The sequence below is a fragment of the Leucopleurus acutus genome (assembly GCF_964270905.1).
Source record: "Leucopleurus acutus genome assembly, chromosome: 6".
In the NCBI taxonomy this organism is placed as follows: Eukaryota; Metazoa; Chordata; class Mammalia; order Artiodactyla; family Delphinidae; genus Leucopleurus; species Leucopleurus acutus.
The window spans coordinates 7,373,518-7,391,348 of NC_139149.1; the positions used below are offsets into that span (position 1 = coordinate 7,373,518).

At 41.5% G+C, this 17,831-nt stretch overlaps 1 protein-coding gene across 3 annotated transcripts in view; it reads left to right on the forward strand.

The window, feature by feature from the left end:
• SAP130 (Sin3A associated protein 130) overlaps nucleotides 1–17,831 on the forward strand; it is a 75,182-nt gene that overhangs the window by 27,563 nt on the left and 29,788 nt on the right. For 2 of the 3 annotated variants that reach the window (XM_082841625.1, XM_082841627.1), the window contains 3 exons: nucleotides 3,442–3,744; nucleotides 4,564–4,741; nucleotides 11,125–11,229. In XM_082841625.1, coding sequence (XP_082697751.1) covers nucleotides 3,442–3,744; nucleotides 4,564–4,741; nucleotides 11,125–11,229 — 586 coding nt within the window. The remainder of the gene's footprint in view (nucleotides 1–3,441; nucleotides 3,745–4,563; nucleotides 4,742–11,124; nucleotides 11,230–17,831) is intronic. The other variant, XM_082841626.1, reaches the window with a different exon arrangement.

Consider the following 17,831-nt stretch of genomic DNA (forward strand, 5'->3'; position numbering starts at 1 on the left):
ATTTGGCCTGCGTTTTTTTGTGTATGTGTGTGGTACGCGGGCCTCTCACTGTTGTGGCCTCTCCCGTTGTGGAGCACAGGCTCCGGACGCACAGGCTCAGCGGCCATGGCTCACGGGCCCAGCCGCTCCGTGGCCTGTGGGATCTTCCCAGACCAGGGCACGAACCCGCGTCCCCTGCGTCGTCACTGCGCCACCAGGGAAGCCCTGGCCTGCGTTTTAATTTATTAATGTGGCTACTGGAAAATCTAAAATTGCATGTATGACTTATATTTTCATTAGGACAGTGCTAGTCTAAAACTTTCAAACACTGAGGGTTTTTTTTTAATATATATATAAATTTATTTATTTTATTTATTTATTTTTGGCTGTGTTGGGTCTTCGTTGCTGTGTGCAGGCTTTCTCTAGTTGTGGTGAGCGGGGCTACTCTTCATTGAGCTGCGCAGGCTTTTCCTTGCAGCAGCTTCTCGTTGTGGAGCACAGGCTCTAGGTGCTCGGGCTTCAGTAGTTGTGGCTCTTGGGCTCTAGAGCACAAGCTCAGTAGTTGTGGCGCACGGGCCTAGTTGCTCTGCGGCATGTAGGATCTTCCCAGAACAGGGCTTGAACCCATGTCCCCTGCATTGGCAGATTCTTAACCACTGCGCCACCAGGCAAGTCCCAATACTGAGGTTTAAATAGCTTTGAAAATAGGTTCCTCCATCTCTACATTGTTCTATGTGTGTGTTTTGATTTTTTTTTTTTTTTTTGCGGGGTAGGGGGTGTTTGTTTTTCAAAACTTTCTTTTTAAAGGAACTTCATAACAGTGTTTTTTTATTAACAATCTTATAAAGTAGAATAATGTTTAATTGATTGTTGCCAAAAGTAGGATGCGAAAAGTATCATAGAAGCATGTTGACAATTAGGAAGTAAATTTCACGTGTGTGTGTGTTACACTAACTGCTGAAAATTCTTAAGTCTCTTTATCAGTAACAGCACTTGCCTTCAGGTTCTCTCCTTCATCTACTACCTTGAATTCTATAACAGTGAAGTTCTATAACAGAACTCTATAACATGATTCTATAACAGAACTTCTATAACAGTGCAGTCATTTTGCTTTTATGGAGAAGGTCATTCATGACCACTGTGTATTTCTCTGAATGCTAGCCAGCTGAAAAGGGCACGCAGAGTCTCTCTTGACCTAGAATCAACTATGCAGACACTATCATTCTATATAAACCTTTATTGTAAAAATCCATCATAAGAGCACTGTCTGAAGTGTTGGGGATCCTGCCAGTCGTCTGTTTCTCTACATTATTCTTCTTTCATCACTGCTGTAGCCCTGATAGATACTAACACAGAAAAATGAATAGTACGTTCAATACTTTATTTCTTCCAGGATCAAACTGTCATTGTTGGTGCAGATGAGAGGTAATATATTATTTCTCAGACATGTGAATCTAAACATGGATGGACACAAATGAAAAAATGATTTAGTAACCAGCTTACAGTATCCTATTGAATATTTATTGAAACCCTACTTTTTTGTAAGGTCCTGGTTAAGGCTCCTATGCTAGGCTCTATTTTTAAAGTTGACTTTTAAACAGCTTTCAACAAGCTTAGAGCCTAGTAGGAAGATTAGACATGAAGAGATATTATAATATGCTAAATCTTAAAAGAGGGGCTTGAGCAAAGCCATGCTGCTTCTGAGGTAAGAGGTTATGTCCACTTGAGAAGGTAGGGTTGGAGGTCAGGAGTGATTTCCTGAAGGAAGTGACATTTGGAAAGCATCTTTCAGAAAGTATAGGGCAGAGCCGTAGTGGGTTTGGAGAAAAGCACATTTCTGTCTGTGAATAAAGTATTAGCTGGAGTATGTGGTCAGAACAGAGTGGTTTGGTTTGGGCAGGAACATAGTGTGAGTGAGAACACAAAGTGTGAAATAAGGTTGGATCTTAAAAAGGCTTGGAGTGGTGACTAGACTGCAGGTTCAACAGCAGGCAAATGACCAAAAACTGTTATTTAACAGAAATAGCACAGATACACTTTTCAGGAAGAAGCTATAATGCTCTGGAAATTGTGTGTGTATATATTTTACAAAGGAAGAATTACAATATAGCCATGACTATAAATTTACACATAGTAACTTTTCACTATACTTTTCTTATGCATAATAATAATTTAAACCTTTATCTCTTTGGTTTATAAAACATATTCAGTTAGATTGTTTTTTAAAAATTGAGGTAATTGACATATATTAGTTTCACATGTACAGCCTAATGATTCAATGTTTATATATATTGCAAAATAATCACCACAAGTCTAGTTAACATCTGTCACCGTCCAGTTAAAGATTGTTTTTCTTGTGATGAGAACTTTTAAGATCTAATCTCTTAGCAACTTCCAAATATACAATACAGTATTGCTAACTATAGTCGTCATGCTGTACATTACGTCCCCATGACTTATTTATCTTATAACTGGAAGTTTGTACCTTTTGGCCACCTTTACCCATTTCGCCCACTCTCCACCCCTGCCTATGGCACCCACCAGTCTGTTCTTTGTATCCAAGAGCTTGGTTTATTTTTGTTTTCTGCATTTTAGATTCCATATATAAGTGAGATCATATGGTATTTGTCATTCTCTTTGTGACTTATTTCACTAAGCATAATACCCTTTAGGTCCATCCATGTTGTCACAAATGGCAGTATTTCGGGTTTTTCTTTTTTAATGGTTGAGTAATATTCCATTATGTGTGTATGGATATACATACTGTATCTTTTTTATCCATTCATCCACTAATGGACACAGATTGTTTCCATATCTTGGCTATTCTAAATAATGCTGCAGTGAACATGGGGATACGTATATCTTTTTCCAGATTGTTTTGATGACTGAGAAGAAAAGTCTTTTGTTTGTTTGTTTTCTTTCCACAAACAGTGAGAAATCCCTTCTTTTTTTTGTCGCTTCCTGGGAATGTTTTTGTTTTCAGTTTTGTTTGTTTTTAATATACACAGATGATATGTTTGCCTGATAGATAAAAGGACAAGTTACTTCTCTCTTCAGTGCATATTTTGGAATTTAAAATCCGCAACTACTGTATTTCAGAAGTGCCTGTGATAGTGGTTCTATCAATTAAAGCAAAGATTCTTGACCTGGAGGCATGGATGTATCTCAGAAGTTTTATATTAATTACTTACATAGTTGCCTGGCTCACATTTGGCTTTTAATAAAGGATTGCTTTTTTCTCATTTTAATGCTATTTCTAGCAATCTGCAGAGATCGTATCAAATTGGTGCAAGTAGTGGGGGGGAAGCCTCAACGTATAGAGTTTACGTAGCACTTTTTTTTTTTAACTGAGAGTTTAGATCTTGAACAGTGGAAAAATTGTTTTAATTTGAGTGTTTTTCTCCTTATGTGGACTGTGCCAATCAAAGCTAACATTTTTGTCACTTTTTGCATCATTTTTAGTTTCAGCTCAGGCTCCAAACTCTGCCATCACGGCTCAGACTGGAGTCGGGGTGGCGTCCACAGTCCACCTGAACCCCATGCAGTTGATGACAGTGGATGCATCCCACGCTCGACATATCCAAGGGATCCAGCCAGCCCCCATCAGTACACAGGGCATCCAGCCAGCTCCCATTGGGACCCCAGGGATCCAGCCAGCCCCCATAGGCACACAGGGCATTCACTCAGCAACCCCAATCAGCACCCAAGGACTTCAGCCTGCACCAATAGGGACCCAGCAGCCTCAGCCTGAAGGAAAGACTTCAGGTAATTTTAATTTTTTACATGGAAGTTGGCGTGGAGGGAAAAGGTACACAGGGTTTGAATCATGGTTCTGCCACTTGCTGGCTTTGTGGTCTCAGGTAAGCTCGCTAGGCCTTAATTTTCTCTTTGTAACATGAGTTGCTTAGAACTTACCTGTCAGGGTCTTTGTAAGCATTAGAAACTACGTACATAAACAGCCTAACGTGCGCTTGCACATGGGGAGAAGCGTTCTAAAAGAGCTCTTAGTTGAGGGAGTACATTCACCTTATAAGACTAGTGTTCTCATTCCATTTCAAGATTTTCATTTTCTTTTTTACCTTTTGGTCGTGCTGCGTGGCTTGCGGGATCTTAGTTCCCCGACCAGGGATTGAACCTGGGCCCTGGCAGTGGAAGTGCAGAGTCCTAAGCACTGGACCCCCAGGAAATTCCCTAAGATTTTTTTTGGAGTTGTTTGTAAAGCTGTAAAGATAGACTGGAATGTTGGTACGATTATTAGGAATTGAGAGGTGGTGGTATTTCACCAAAAAACTGTAGCAGAACATTTCTTGCAGTATACTGTATACTTTATGTATCTCATCTCACTTATTAGTAATTATGATTGTAGAGCAAAGAAAAGACGTTCTTAATCGTGCATCAGTAGACTTTGTAACCTCCCCAATTTGCCATCTGCTTTTGTCCTTATCCCTCATCTTCTTGAAATTGGACAGTCCTAACATGGATACTCTTGATTGTGGTGGTCTGATCGTTGTTTTTTGTCTTACGTGACATTTTAGTGATGTTACTTCCGTTTCCTTCTCTTCATTGCTCTTTCCTGTCCTCCAGCAGTGGTGTTGGCAGATGGAGCCACAATTGTAGCCAACCCTCTTAGCAACCCATTCAGTGCTGCTCCAGCAGCAACAACTGTGGTGCAGACTCACAGCCAGAGTGCGAGCACCAACGCTCCAGCCCAGGGCTCGTCCCCACGGCCAAGTATACTCCGGAAGAAACCTGCCACAGATGGGTGAGTAGATCCAGAAGTGCCAAAGGACACCGCTAATTCTAGAAGTAATTGGTGTAAACAGTAGGCAGTAATCCAGTGCTGATAGCAAACTCAATTTCCTCCAAAATAACTTGACCGCCGGGTTATTCAGTAGAGCCTGGCCAAGCTCAGACTGCAGGATGGTAAGAATCCAGGAGTCAGTTGGGTGTCAATTTGTAAGCATGTGTTGCATATTACGTACTTTTAGGAGTTCTCTCTGGTTCTGAGAGTTTAACCCTAGAACCCCTAAAGTAGCTTGAAGTGAACTCTTCAGGCTTGTCTAGCTAGGCACAGTAATGTGTGCTGTGTATTTTTTCCTCGTTGTCCTAAATGAATTGTTGCTCGGGGCAAGCAGTCTCCCAAGTGTATTAAGGGTCATATTTAGTAGCAAATAGTGTTCTGTGTTGTCATATAAGCTTCTGAGTTGGTGGGTCATAGGTGGGAAGGTATGTGCTCTGCCATAACAGAGACCAGAGTCTCTGTCTTAATACTAAGTCAGTCCATGACACAGTAACCATATTAATGAAAACACAAGGCAGAGCTTGTAGTTAAGATGGCAGATTGAATATGCACTTCTAAATTTCTCTTCCTCTCAAAACCCTACAGAACTTATAGTAAGAGGCTTTTTAAAAAGACTGTAGGGAATTTCCTGGTGGTCCAGTGGTTAGGACGCCACGCTTTCACTGCCAAGGGCGCACGTTCCATCTCTGGTTGGGGAACTAAGATCCCACAAGCCACACAGTATGGCCAAAAATAAGTAAGTGGGTAAGTAAATAAATAAATATTTTTTTAAAAAAAGATTATAAACACACAGAGGTGGGGAGAATAGGAGAAGACACAACAGCAACAAGTCTTTGAAGCTGGAAAGCAAATAGGCAAGTGCTCACTCGCTCCCTTAGCTGTGAAAAAGGTGAACGTTAAGTCTGCAGAGAAGAGCGCTGAGAACCATCCTTGTTTAAATTGTGAATCTTCAAAAGGACCAGGAGCGGGAAGAACTGGGGGTACCCACCTGGATTAGCCAGCACAGTGAAGGGCATGGTGCTGTACCAAAAATGGATTAGGGGACCAAGCCTGTGCGGAGTGCTGAGACTTCTCCCTCGTGGCTGACACGACCCTGGCAGCTGAATTTAACTGTTGACAGAAAGTGAGAAGACAACTGTACTCTGCTTCTAGGGTCCGTTCCAGCCCGAGGGGAAAGAGCTAAGGATACCAACAGTAGGGGTTTAAGGACACTAAGGACAGGGCTCCGATTGCCCTTAAAGTAAACAAGCCCCGCCACAAGCTCAGAGCTTCCAACCGGCTTTTTAGTCCCCCCACTCCTCCTCATGAGCGTGCAGCCAAGCATGTCAGGTATCTGAGGGTTCTTCTAACAATGCAAGATAGAAGCCACAGCGAACACACTGAAAAAAGCAGCTCGGAAGATGCAGAGGCTAGGCAAGGAGAATAAAACTAAAAACAAAACATAAGAACACATGAACAGAGAGAGACACTGTCAGTACCATCTTCAAAGGACAAATGAAAACTGCATCCATGAAACAGCAAGGCCGTGCTCCACAAAAGGAACATTCCGAGAACAAGAATGTGTCCAGAAATCAAAAACTCAGTAGAAAACTTGAAAAGTAAAATTGAGGAAATCTCTCAAAAGTAGAGCAAAAAGACAAAGAGATAGAGAATAGGAGAGAAAAGACCCAAAATTTAAAGCACCAGTTCAGGAGATCCTGCCTCCATGTGATGGGGTTTCAGCAAGACAGATCAGAGAAGAGAAGAGGAGGACTTAAAAATAATTCATAGAAAATCACCAAAACCGAAGGGTAAGAGTTTCCTATTTTAACGAACCATGAAATGCTTGGTACGGTAGATGGCAATGGATACAAACTGGCACCAAGGTAAAATATTTTGAAGTTTCACAGCACTGGACAAAATGAGATCTGGCCCTTCTCCCATGCTTCGTCACCTCCAAAGTCCCTTCTGCTGTGCCCTCTGAGATCGTCCGTCATCATCTCAGTCCCCTGTGGCCTGACCTCTTCTCTGAGCATGGCTTCTTGCTTTAATTGGAACCTGGCTCTTCTTCGGGGTCTCGACTTCCTCGACTCTCCCCAGGGTGGTGGCTGTCTCTCCCTCCCCATTCCATCCTGTCACTGGGCCTGGAGGTGGGGTGGCTGTCCTCTTTGGGCCTCACTGCCACTTTCAGGCCCATCCTTCTCAACAGTGGACATGCTTCCTGGCCTGTATTTAGATTTCATAAAATTTGCAATTGAAAAAGTAGTTTCACATAGCCAGCTTAATCCAGACACACTGAAAAGTTTTCCAGTAACTGAATCAAGTACCAGTTTTTAAATTCAAATTAGTTTAAATGAAATATTGTTAAAAATCATGCTCATCAGTTGCACTTGTCACCTTTCAAGTGCTTAGTAGCCCCATGTGGCTGGTGGCTACCTTGTGGGACAGATTCATGTTTGATTTGGGGTCTGTGTTTGTCCTTCAGAAGGTACATAGTGTCTGGCTGTGTCATACCATCTTCAACTTTAATGTAAACAGAAATGATTTCCCAGCTCTCTGGCCTCTCAGTTGCTTGAATGCATCCTCTGCATCCGCCCTCCCTCAGCAGGGCACACCCATGAGCGCTAGCACTCCACGGCACAAAAGTTCAGCAGCTTTTTCTGTACCCTAGGGTCCCACAGCCCGCCTCTCTTTCCACGTCCCTGGCAGCGGCTCCCAACAAGACCCAGTTGGGAGCCTTCAGTCTATTGGTCCTTACCACCCTTTCACTTTTCCTCACTGCCTTTCCTGGCCCCTTTGTCTGCCCTCCCTGGTTCAGAGTCTGTGGTGCGCTGCAGTCATTTCCTTGCGTGCAGCCTCAACTTCCCTGTCATCCTCTTCACTTTGTCAAAGTCAGAGTTAAAATCCAGTGTTCTGCTTAATTTGTGTTGTGCCGCTTGCCTGTGTGCAGCAGAGTGTTGCCTCGTCCGCCTTAACCTCACACACCTCGCCTGGGATCTCCCAGCGGACCAGCACAGTCTGCTTTCCTTGGCCATTCCTCCAGACACCCGTGTACCTCTGCTCCTTTCCAGACTTCCACGCCTCCTCTCCCGCGTTCACTTGTAGCTAATGAATGTGCCCACCTACTTTTTTCTTTCTGCTACGTTCTTGAGAAAATGGAAACACACAGAAGAGAAGTTCACAAGCTAGCTGTCACATGCTTGCCTGCCTGCCTCTGTCTCCAGCTCCGCCTCCATCTCTCAGTGGTGGGCTCATCACTCAGAGCTGAGCTCTCAGGGCGTCTCTCCAGAGCGCCTGACTGCCGCCCGTCTCACCTCCGTGAGAACTGCTCCAGCTCTTGTGCCTCTCTCCTCCATCAGTTTTTTCTTGTTAGTGGATCCTTCACATAAACAAGTATAAACTTGTTATCATTTCTTCCACTTTGCTCCACTCTCTGCCCCATTTTTTTGCTCCTGTTTGCAATGAAAATGAAGGCGTTGTCTCTGTTTGCTAGCCCCACTTCTTCCAGTCTCTCTTTCTTTCAGCACTTTCACTGAAGTATAGAAAACTGCACAGATAACGTATGTACAGTGTAATGAGTCAGCACAAACGTATAACTGCTGTATCGGTTAAGAAACAGGACATTACCAGCACTTTCTCCCAAAGATTACTAACCAGTTTTTCTTTTCTTTTTTTTTTTTTTTTCAGTTTTTCTTTTTACCCTATGGATTTGTTTTGCCTCTTTTTGAGCTCCCGTAGAATCATACACATTTTTTGTGTGGGTCCATCTTCTTTCACTTGATTTTGGGAGATTGATCCATGTTACTGCATATAATTGTAACTTTTTTTATGGTTATATAAAATGCCCTTGTCTGAGAATACCATAGTTTAACCATGGATATTTGGGTTATTTCCAGTTGAGGGCCATAATGTTACCCCGAACATCTTTGTGCATCACCTTTGATGCATCCATAAATGCAGTGCTGTTATGTACCTCGGAGGGGATTTGCTGGGCTGTGGGCTGTGCTCATTTTCAGCTCCAGCAGGTAATGCCAGCAGTTTGTCCAGGTGTTTGTACCCATTTACACTCTCACCAGCAGTGGGGTCCTTGCCTTCATCATCATCGACGCTTGTTATTTGGCACTCTTTTTTAAGTTTGGTCATTCTGTGGGTTTATAGTAGTGTATCTCTTTAGGGGTTTGGAGGGCTTGTTTGTACTGAGGAATGGGGGATTGAGTGGTCTTGCTTTTTTGTTTATTTCTTACTTTTTATTGTGGAAGGTTTAAACATAATACAGATTTGAACATCTGAATTTATATCCATCATTCAACTTCAGTTATTAACTTATCAGTTCATGGTTTATCTGTATGCCTTTCCACCACTTTCCGCCATATTATTTTGAAGCAAATCATAGGGAACACATCATTTTGTTTGTATATATTTGTATATATTTCAGCATGTGTTTATTGAAATACATACTTTAAAAAAATGTTATAACCCCATAATGTTATCAAATATTTAGTCATTGTTCAAACTTCCAGTGATCTCAAATGTCACAAATTTTGTTTTGTTATATTATTTATTTGAGTCTGTATTCTGATAAGGTACACACATTACGATTGGTCGATATGTCTATTAAGACTCTTCTAATATATGTTACCTCCATTTCTTTTTTCCTTGCAGTTTGTCTGTTGAAGAAACTTGGTCTTTTGTCCTGTAGAGTTTTCCTCTCCCCTCCCAACTCTCTCCCTGAATTTGTCAATTGCATCCCCATTCTGTTAGTTCCCTAGGGCTGCTATAACAAATTACCACAAGTTTGGTGGCTTAAAACAACAAAAGTTTATTCTCACAGTTCTGATGACTAGAAGTCTGAAATCAACACGTCGGCAGGGTTGGTTCCTTCTGAACACTCTCAGGGAGGATCCACACCGTGCCCTTCTTCCAGCTTCTGGTGGCTCTTGGCGGTCCTTTGTGTTGCTTGGCCTGTGGATGCACCACTCCAACCTCTGCTTCCATATCCACATGGCCTTCCCTCTGTGTCTGCGTGTCTCAAATCTCCCTCTCCTTTCTGTTGAAAGGTTACCGATCATTGGATTTAGGACCTGCCCTAAGTCTAGAATGATCTTATCTACTTAATTACGTTGGCACAGACCCTATTTTTTTTACATTCGCGAGTAGCAGGGGTTAGGACTCGGATGGGTCATATTAGGGAACACAATCCAACCCCCTGCCCCCATTGTCTGGTTTCACTTGTTATTCTCTCCTCCACATTTTCTCTAAGTTGTTACTTGAATCTAAAGGCTTGGTGAACTTCACTTTTTCTCCCCTTTTGGCAAGACTCCTTCCTAAGTTGGTGGTTTAGTCTTTTTATCAGGAGAAGTATGCTGTGTGGAAGTCAACCTTTTTGAGATGTTAGCAGTCTTACAATCAGTGTCTGGATCCATTCACAGTTAGGCATTGCAAAGTGGTATGTTCTAGCCGTTTCGTCTCAGACGGACTCTTCTAGCATTTGCTTGCACCACTCCGCCAAAACTAAATGTGCCAAGATCACTTATGACTTCCACATTGCTAAGCTCCAGTAGTTAGTGGTCAGTCGGAGCCACGTGTGGCCTCTCTACTGCGTGACACAGTTGATCACTAGCTACCTTGATCAACTGTTTTCACTCAGTTCCTCAGGTCAATATAAATACATAGGTACAATAATGATTGTAACTGCTAAACAGATTTAAATGTTATTTTATTTTTAAATTTTTTTATTATTTATTTATGTTTTATATATTTATTTTTTTTGGCTGCGCTGGGTCTTCATTGCTGCGTGTGGACTTTCTCTAGTGGTGAGGGGGGGCTACTCTTCATTGCAGTGTGCGGCCCTCTCATCGCGGTGACTTCTCGTTGCGGAGCACAGGCTCTAGGTGCGAGGGCGTCAGTAGTTGTGGCGTGTGGGCTCAGTAGTTGTGGCTCGTGGGCTCTAGAGCAGACTCAGTACTTGTGGCACATGGGCTTAGTTGCTCTGCAGCATCGGGGATTGAACCCGTGTCCCCTGCATTGGCAGGCGTATTCTTAACCACTGCACCACCAGGGAAGTCCCTAAATTTTAATATTAAGTACAAAGGAGATATGTAGGTAGAAGGTAGAAGAAGCAGGTAAAAGAGTCGCAATGGTTGCTTCCTGAAGAGAGACAGGCAGGAAGTGGGGAGGCAGGGGGAAGGGATCTGCTGTATGTTATTAAAAGCGTTTTAGTACTATTTGGTTTTTTAAATAATCTGCCTTCATTACTTTGGTAAAATTTGAAAATCCATTAAAAAATACCTAGCCATAGGTACACTTAGCAAATGTGTAGTTCTTATCCTTTAATGCCGTCTGGGTTTGTCTCTTTACTCTTTCAGAATGGCAGTTCGGAAAACCCTCATTCCTCCTCAGCCTCCTGAAGTGGCTAGCCCTCGAGTGGAGAGCTCTATGCGGAGTACGTCTGGGTCGCCTAGGCCTGCAGGGTGAGCACATCATTGAGGACAGAAAAGTCTAATACATGTCGCAGACTTCACATCATTTGCCTCTAAAAAGAACCACTAGTGTGTGCATCTGAAAGAACCATTTTCTAGCTATGAGATCTGGACACGTTTCTCAGCCTCTCTGACCGTTATTTACCTCATTTATGAAGTGGGCATACTTACAGCACCTGCCTCCTAGGCTCCTTGTGTATTGAAACCACTTAGAACAGAGCCTGCCTCACAGTAAACACCCAGTTATTGTTGCTATTGAAAATGGCATCGTGACAATAGTTAATGCATTCTGTTTTCTTTACTCTTTATCTCCTTGATTCTAAAAGTAATATTTTGGAAAAGAAAATGAGACAATATAAAAATATTTAAGGTATAAAGAGAAAATCGTCCTATTCTCCACCCCCCCTCCAGTCGCACTCCCGCAGAGTAATATTGATTGGTTAAAGTTTTGTTAAGCATCTTTCCACATCTTTTTCTACATACACGTGTAGATAGATTGATAGATTCTTAAAAACAGGATTTTGTTGATTGTTTTATATACTGCATTTTATACTTATATCTGTAATAGCTTGCCATGTTAATATATTTATATCTACTTCTTCATAAAACTTCAAAAAAATATTTATGAATACCATATGTGTGCCAAGTATCATTTTAGAATCTGGGGATATAAGAGTGACTGAAAGTGTCCATTCTCCTTAAGCTTACTATCTAGTGAGTGTAGAGAAATAATAAATATGTGAAGAAAAAGAAAACAGTGTAAATGGAATATAAGTGATGGGAGGAAGGGGTGATGACTTATAGAAAGGCCTCTCTGAGCAGAGGCTTTAAGAGCATGGAGGAATAAGCCACATGCTCCCTGATGTCAGACTGTGTCAGGCAGAGGAAAGAGCAGGGACTAAGACTTTGAGGTAGGAGTATTTGCAGTCACCACTTTGTACATTAGTGCAGGAATGTGCAAATAACCACATAAACGGAAACTGTGCATGGTTATTTATAATTGTTCTGTGACCTTAAAAACATTTGTGAACATATCAAAAACTCTCTTAACTGTCAGTTAAAATGTGTAGGGAAATGAAAAACATAGTAAAACTAAAATTTACTTAGTACACTGTAATTTGAACATCAGAAACGCTGAGAATTAAGTGTTTTATTTCTTTCTAAAAGCTAATCAAGTGGGAATTCCCTGGCAGTCCAGGGGTTAGGGCTTCACGCTTTCACTGCTGAGGGCCCAGGTTCAAACCCTGGTCGGGAACAAAGATCCCACAAGCTGCGCAGCATAGCCAAAAAAGAATAAATAAATAAAAGCTAATCAAGAGTACAGTTGGCCCTCTGTATGTAAGGGTTCCACATCTCGAGCATCCACAGGTATCCATGGATTTTGGTATCTGCAGGGGTGGGTATTGAGGGACGACTGTAGTTGGAACAATGTTTCCCTTATTCACATTGAATAACTTACGATACAGCGCAAGAGTCCTTCTATGCTTCAGTGAATTGTCATACTCCTTTCTAAGTTTGGGTCTGCCCTGACATTTTATCCTATCTTTTTTTTCTTTTGGCTGCATTGGGTCTTCATTACTGTGAGTGTGGGCTTCAGTAGTTGTGGCACGTGGGCTCAGTAGTTGTGGCACATGGGCTTAGTTGCTCCACGACGTGTGGGGTCTTCCCAGACCAGGGATCAAACCCGTGTCCCCTGCATTGGCAGGCGGGTTTTTTTTTTTTAAGAATTTATTTATTTATTTATTATTTTTTGGCTGTGTTGGGTCTTCGTTGCTGTGCGCAGGCTTTCCTAGTTGCGGCGAGTGGGGGCTACTCTTCGTTGTGGTGCGCGGGTTTCTCATTGCGGTGGCTTCTCTCGTTGCGGAGCACGGGCTCTAGGTGTGTGGGCTTCAGTAGCTGTGACACACGGGACTCAGTAGTTGTGGCGCATGGGCTTAGTTGCTCCACGGCCTGTGAGGTCTTGCCGGACCAGGGCTCAAACCCTTGTCCCCTGCATTGGCAGGTGGATTCTTAACCACTACTCCATCAGGGAAGTCCGGCAGGCGGATTCTTAACCACTGTGCCACCAGTGAAGTCCCTATCCTTTGTCTTTTCAGTGTTGTAAATTATTTCCAGAAGTTCCTTTAATGTGAGGTTGTTACCAGCATCACTTCCAGGGACATCTTTATCCTTTTATCAAACCATCTTCCTTAACTAATCCTTGGAATCTGGGTGCACATTCCACAGCAGCATCTTTATCTGTGCTAGCAGTTTCACCAGATAGCTTACATTAATCAAATTAATGCTGACTATTGAAAAAATGAATCCAGCCTTTATTGGCTGTAAAAGGCTTTGGTTTTTTGGTTTTTTTAATCCTCCCTGTAATTTCCATCTTCTTTCAATGTGGCAGTTAATTCAACACTTTGGTCTGAGTGATTGGGTTGTTGTGGGGTTTTTTTACAGTCTTTAATCCAGAATGGAAGTAAATACTCCGTTTCACTATAGTGGCTTACAGTAAAATGACTTTACCACCTTTTTTATATTCATTGGACTTTCTCAGTGTGGTCCAAGCCATAGCTTCATACAAGCCTAGGTCTCATCCTAAATTATCTTTGCTGTTGCCATTTCCAGATCTTCTAATCACATCCCATTTTACTTCTAGATTTATCACATTTTTTCCTGCATTTTCATCGCTGTTGGCCAGTTCTCTGTCAGTCGTTCATTTTTGTAAAATTTCACCTGGGTTTATCACTAGGAAACTAGACAGCACAACTACACACTTCGCTGTCTGCATGAACCGAGAAGTAGATGTGCAGTAATCAACCAGTCAACGACATACTTCGAAAGAAGTGATGTGCATGTCTGTAAGTTACAGAGCGATTTGTGGACCGAAGAGCTAGTAGCAAAGTTTGCACTTTATGAAGTTACTCACAGTTAATAATTATACTGTAGTAACTGAAATTCGAACAGTGTTGGTGGGGGACTGGGGGAATACAGTTACACGTATGTATGTGAAAGTCACACATATCAGTGTTGTGTGAAGTAAGCACTGTCTGTATATTAGGAATAAACAAGGAGCAGCAAGGGAGAGCAGCCTAGAATGAGGGGCAGGGTTGTACAAAATGGTTCAGAGATAACAATGAGAGCCAGATTACGTATACAGGGCTTTGTGGGCCATTCAAAATCCTTTGGATTTTATTTTGAGTGAGACAGGAGTGCCATCCGAGGGCTAAGGCATAGGAGTGACATGATTTGACTTATTTCTAAAAGGATTGCTCTGGCTGCTGTGCTGAGAATCAACTGAAAGAAGACAAGAGTGGAAGCAGTGAGACCAAGTAGGAGATGATAAAACCTCAGACTCTCTTAGTGGCTTGGACCAGCATGGAGGTAGTAAAAGTCTTCAGAAGAGTTCAGATTCTCAATATGTATTGAAGGTACAGCTGTCAGAATTTTCTGAGTGGAGAGAAGGGGAAGGAGGCAATGATAGCTACCAATTTTGGCCTGAGCAACTACAGATAAGGAATTACCCTTTCTGCAGTGAGAAATAGCAAGGGGGAAATCAGGAGTTTACTTTTAGATATTTTATTTTGAGATATCCAAGTGGTTAAACACACCCAAGTGGAGGTGTCACGTGCATAGCTGGGTATATATTTCTGAAGTATATACAATTCTGGAATTGAAGATGGAGGTCCATGCTGCTGATTAAGATTTGGGAATTAAAGCAGGTACTGGCATACCTTGTTTTATGGTGCTTCACAGATACTGCATTTTTTACAAATTGCAGGTTTATGGCAGCCCTACATCAAGCAACTCTATCAGTGCCTTTTTTTTTTTTCCAGCATTTGCCCACTTTGTGTCTCTATGTCACATTTTGGTAATTTTCACCGTATTTCAGACTTTTTCATTATTGTTATATCCGCTATAGTGATCTGTAATCAGTGATTTCTGATGTCACTGCTGTGATTCCCTGAAGGCTCAGATGATGGTTAGCTTTTTATAGCAAAAAAGTATTTTTTACAATTAAGGCATGTATATTGTGTTTTTTCAGGCATAATGCTGTTACACACTTAATAGACTACAGTATAGTGTAAACATAACTTTTACATGCACTGAGCAACCAAACACTTTGTGTGACTCGCTTTATTGCGATATTCATTTTATTGCAGTGGTCTGGAGCCAAGCCTGCATTATCTCTAAGGTATGTTGTATGTATGCTTTAACACCTTGAGAGTGGAAAAGCTCCCATTGACAGTGAGTATAAATAGAGAAGTGGTACAAGGACCACACCTTAGGACATAACCATCTTTAGAGGTCAGGAAAGTACAAAACCAGAAAAGGAGACTGTATTCCTGTACTGTGTGCTGTTCCCAGATAGGCTGGTGCCATAATTAAGTCCTCAATTAATGAACATTTAAGTTATTTCCATTTATCACTGTAATAAACATTACTACAGTGAATCTCATTATCTATCATTGAGCCTCGTTGCAGACATTTCTCAGGGATAGATTTCTGGAAGTAGCATTGATGGGTCAAAGTAAACGTGCGGTTTAAATTCTGATTTCCAATCACTCTACCTTTTTACATGCTTACAAGCTATGTGTTCCCATTTCCTGCACATTCTTGCCAACACCAGATATTAAATTTGCAAACGTAATACACTTATTTTCAGTTGTTTAAGATTTTTTTTTTAAACAAAGTAGCATATGGAGTTATTTTTAAAGTGGTAGAAAAAAAGTAGTTCATGAAGGTGAAGAGCACACTGTGATGTATCAATACAAAAGTTTATCCCTTGTGAGAAAAACGTGCAGAAACTTGGGTGAGGAGGGGCTGTTGTAGACTCTTTCCTGGGCTTAGTATGGTTCAGAGAAGCTGTGGGGTGGGCCCCATACAGGCACCCAGGCTGGCCTTTTTTTGCAGTTGGCAGTCTGTTTCTGTGGCACCTGAAAGAAGAGAGTATTTGGATTGTGAAAAGCAGCCAGCTGAAAGAGCAGTTTTCCTACCCTCCCACGCCCAAGGAGTCTCACGTAAATGGCTGTTTCTTGGAATAGCCCAACTCATTTACCGAAGAGTAATAACAGAAGGATTGATGGGAAAATAAGTTTAAAAAGTAGGAAAAAAGCAACAAAATATACTAGTTTGTTCACTGAGAACACTCACCAGAAAAACATTTACAGGGAACAAATGAAATTTATAACAGAATATTTGACTGTGAATAGAAATTACTTAACAAAATAGTCACCACTTTTATGAAACAGAACACAAGGATGAAATACAAAGACTTCCAAGAATAAATGAGAAAACATAAAGAGATGATACGTGAGTGGACAGAATTCAGTAAAGATCTAGAAGAAACCATCACAGAATGAAGTACAGTTAAAAAACAGTGTAGGCATAGAGGGTGGAAATGAAAAAAGTGAACAAAAATTTTAAAAGAAACAAAACCAAAACCATACAGAACATGCTGTGATACAAGTAAGATCAAACATATGCATGTCAGCATCTCTGAAATCAATATGTAACTTTAAATTGACTGCATGTTAATATCCTATCATTAAATAATGTATTTTTAAGTTATTCACAAAATATTGGTGTATTGTATAGTGTTGGCAACTTAGATTCACTGAAATACTGAAATAGACTGGTGTTGTGTAGAGATGGTAGTGCGTAGGTTAGAGGAAGGAGACTTCTCAATACATCTTTCGAAACGTGAATACTAATTCAAAACAAAACATTAAGAAAAGTTGAAATCTTAGAAAACAGTAGATTTAGAAAGTAAATCCAGATGCTAAAAAATAGATATAAAAATTGAATTTTAAAAGAAGTCACATAATACAATACTACAAGGCTACTATTCATGTTTGCTTAGGTTTTCCCTGCCAGCCACTAGTTCATCTTCAAACTCTCCACCAAACGTATAGAAAAGCTCTGAATAAAGGTGGACCTATAGATCTCTGTGTCATTTGTTCTTGGTAACATCCCTCCAGTCCGCATTGGTTGCTCTCTAGGCAACCAATATAATGTGGCAACTCTGAACATCAGACTCCCACCCCTCCCCAGGTTTGTTGCTGTTCCTTGTAGTTGTAGTTGTTTAGTGACTTTTCTGAACTAATTCTTTAAAATCTGTATCTTTGTCTAATGCAGCCCCTGAAATCTACCTGGTTAACTTTGTAGTCAGCTAATGAAAGAACAGATTTTCTTCAATGCCTGGAACCAATAAGTCTCCATGTGTTTGCCAGAGAGCTGTGTGTGTCTTGGGTACCCTGTCAACACTTAGGCAGGCAGGTGACAGCTCTGCCTAAGCCCTCTCTTCCTGCTTGCACAGAGCCTCACAGTCAGCCAGAGGTGAGACTTAGGGCCTTCTCAGTTCTTCCCTGGGCGTGTGCTTAGCCCCGGGTATGCACACAGCCCTAATGTGCGTGTTGCTTCCTAGACTGCCAGAAATATGTCAGAGCTGTTCAAATCTCCTATGGATATTTCATTCTCCAGTTTTTCCTTTCACGTTTTTTGGGTAGCTTATTGTTTGCTTCAACTGTTATCATCCTCTCAGTCAGCTGGGAAACTGATCAATTGCCTCTAATATTTTCCAAAAACACACCTTGGGAAAAGGTCGTTTG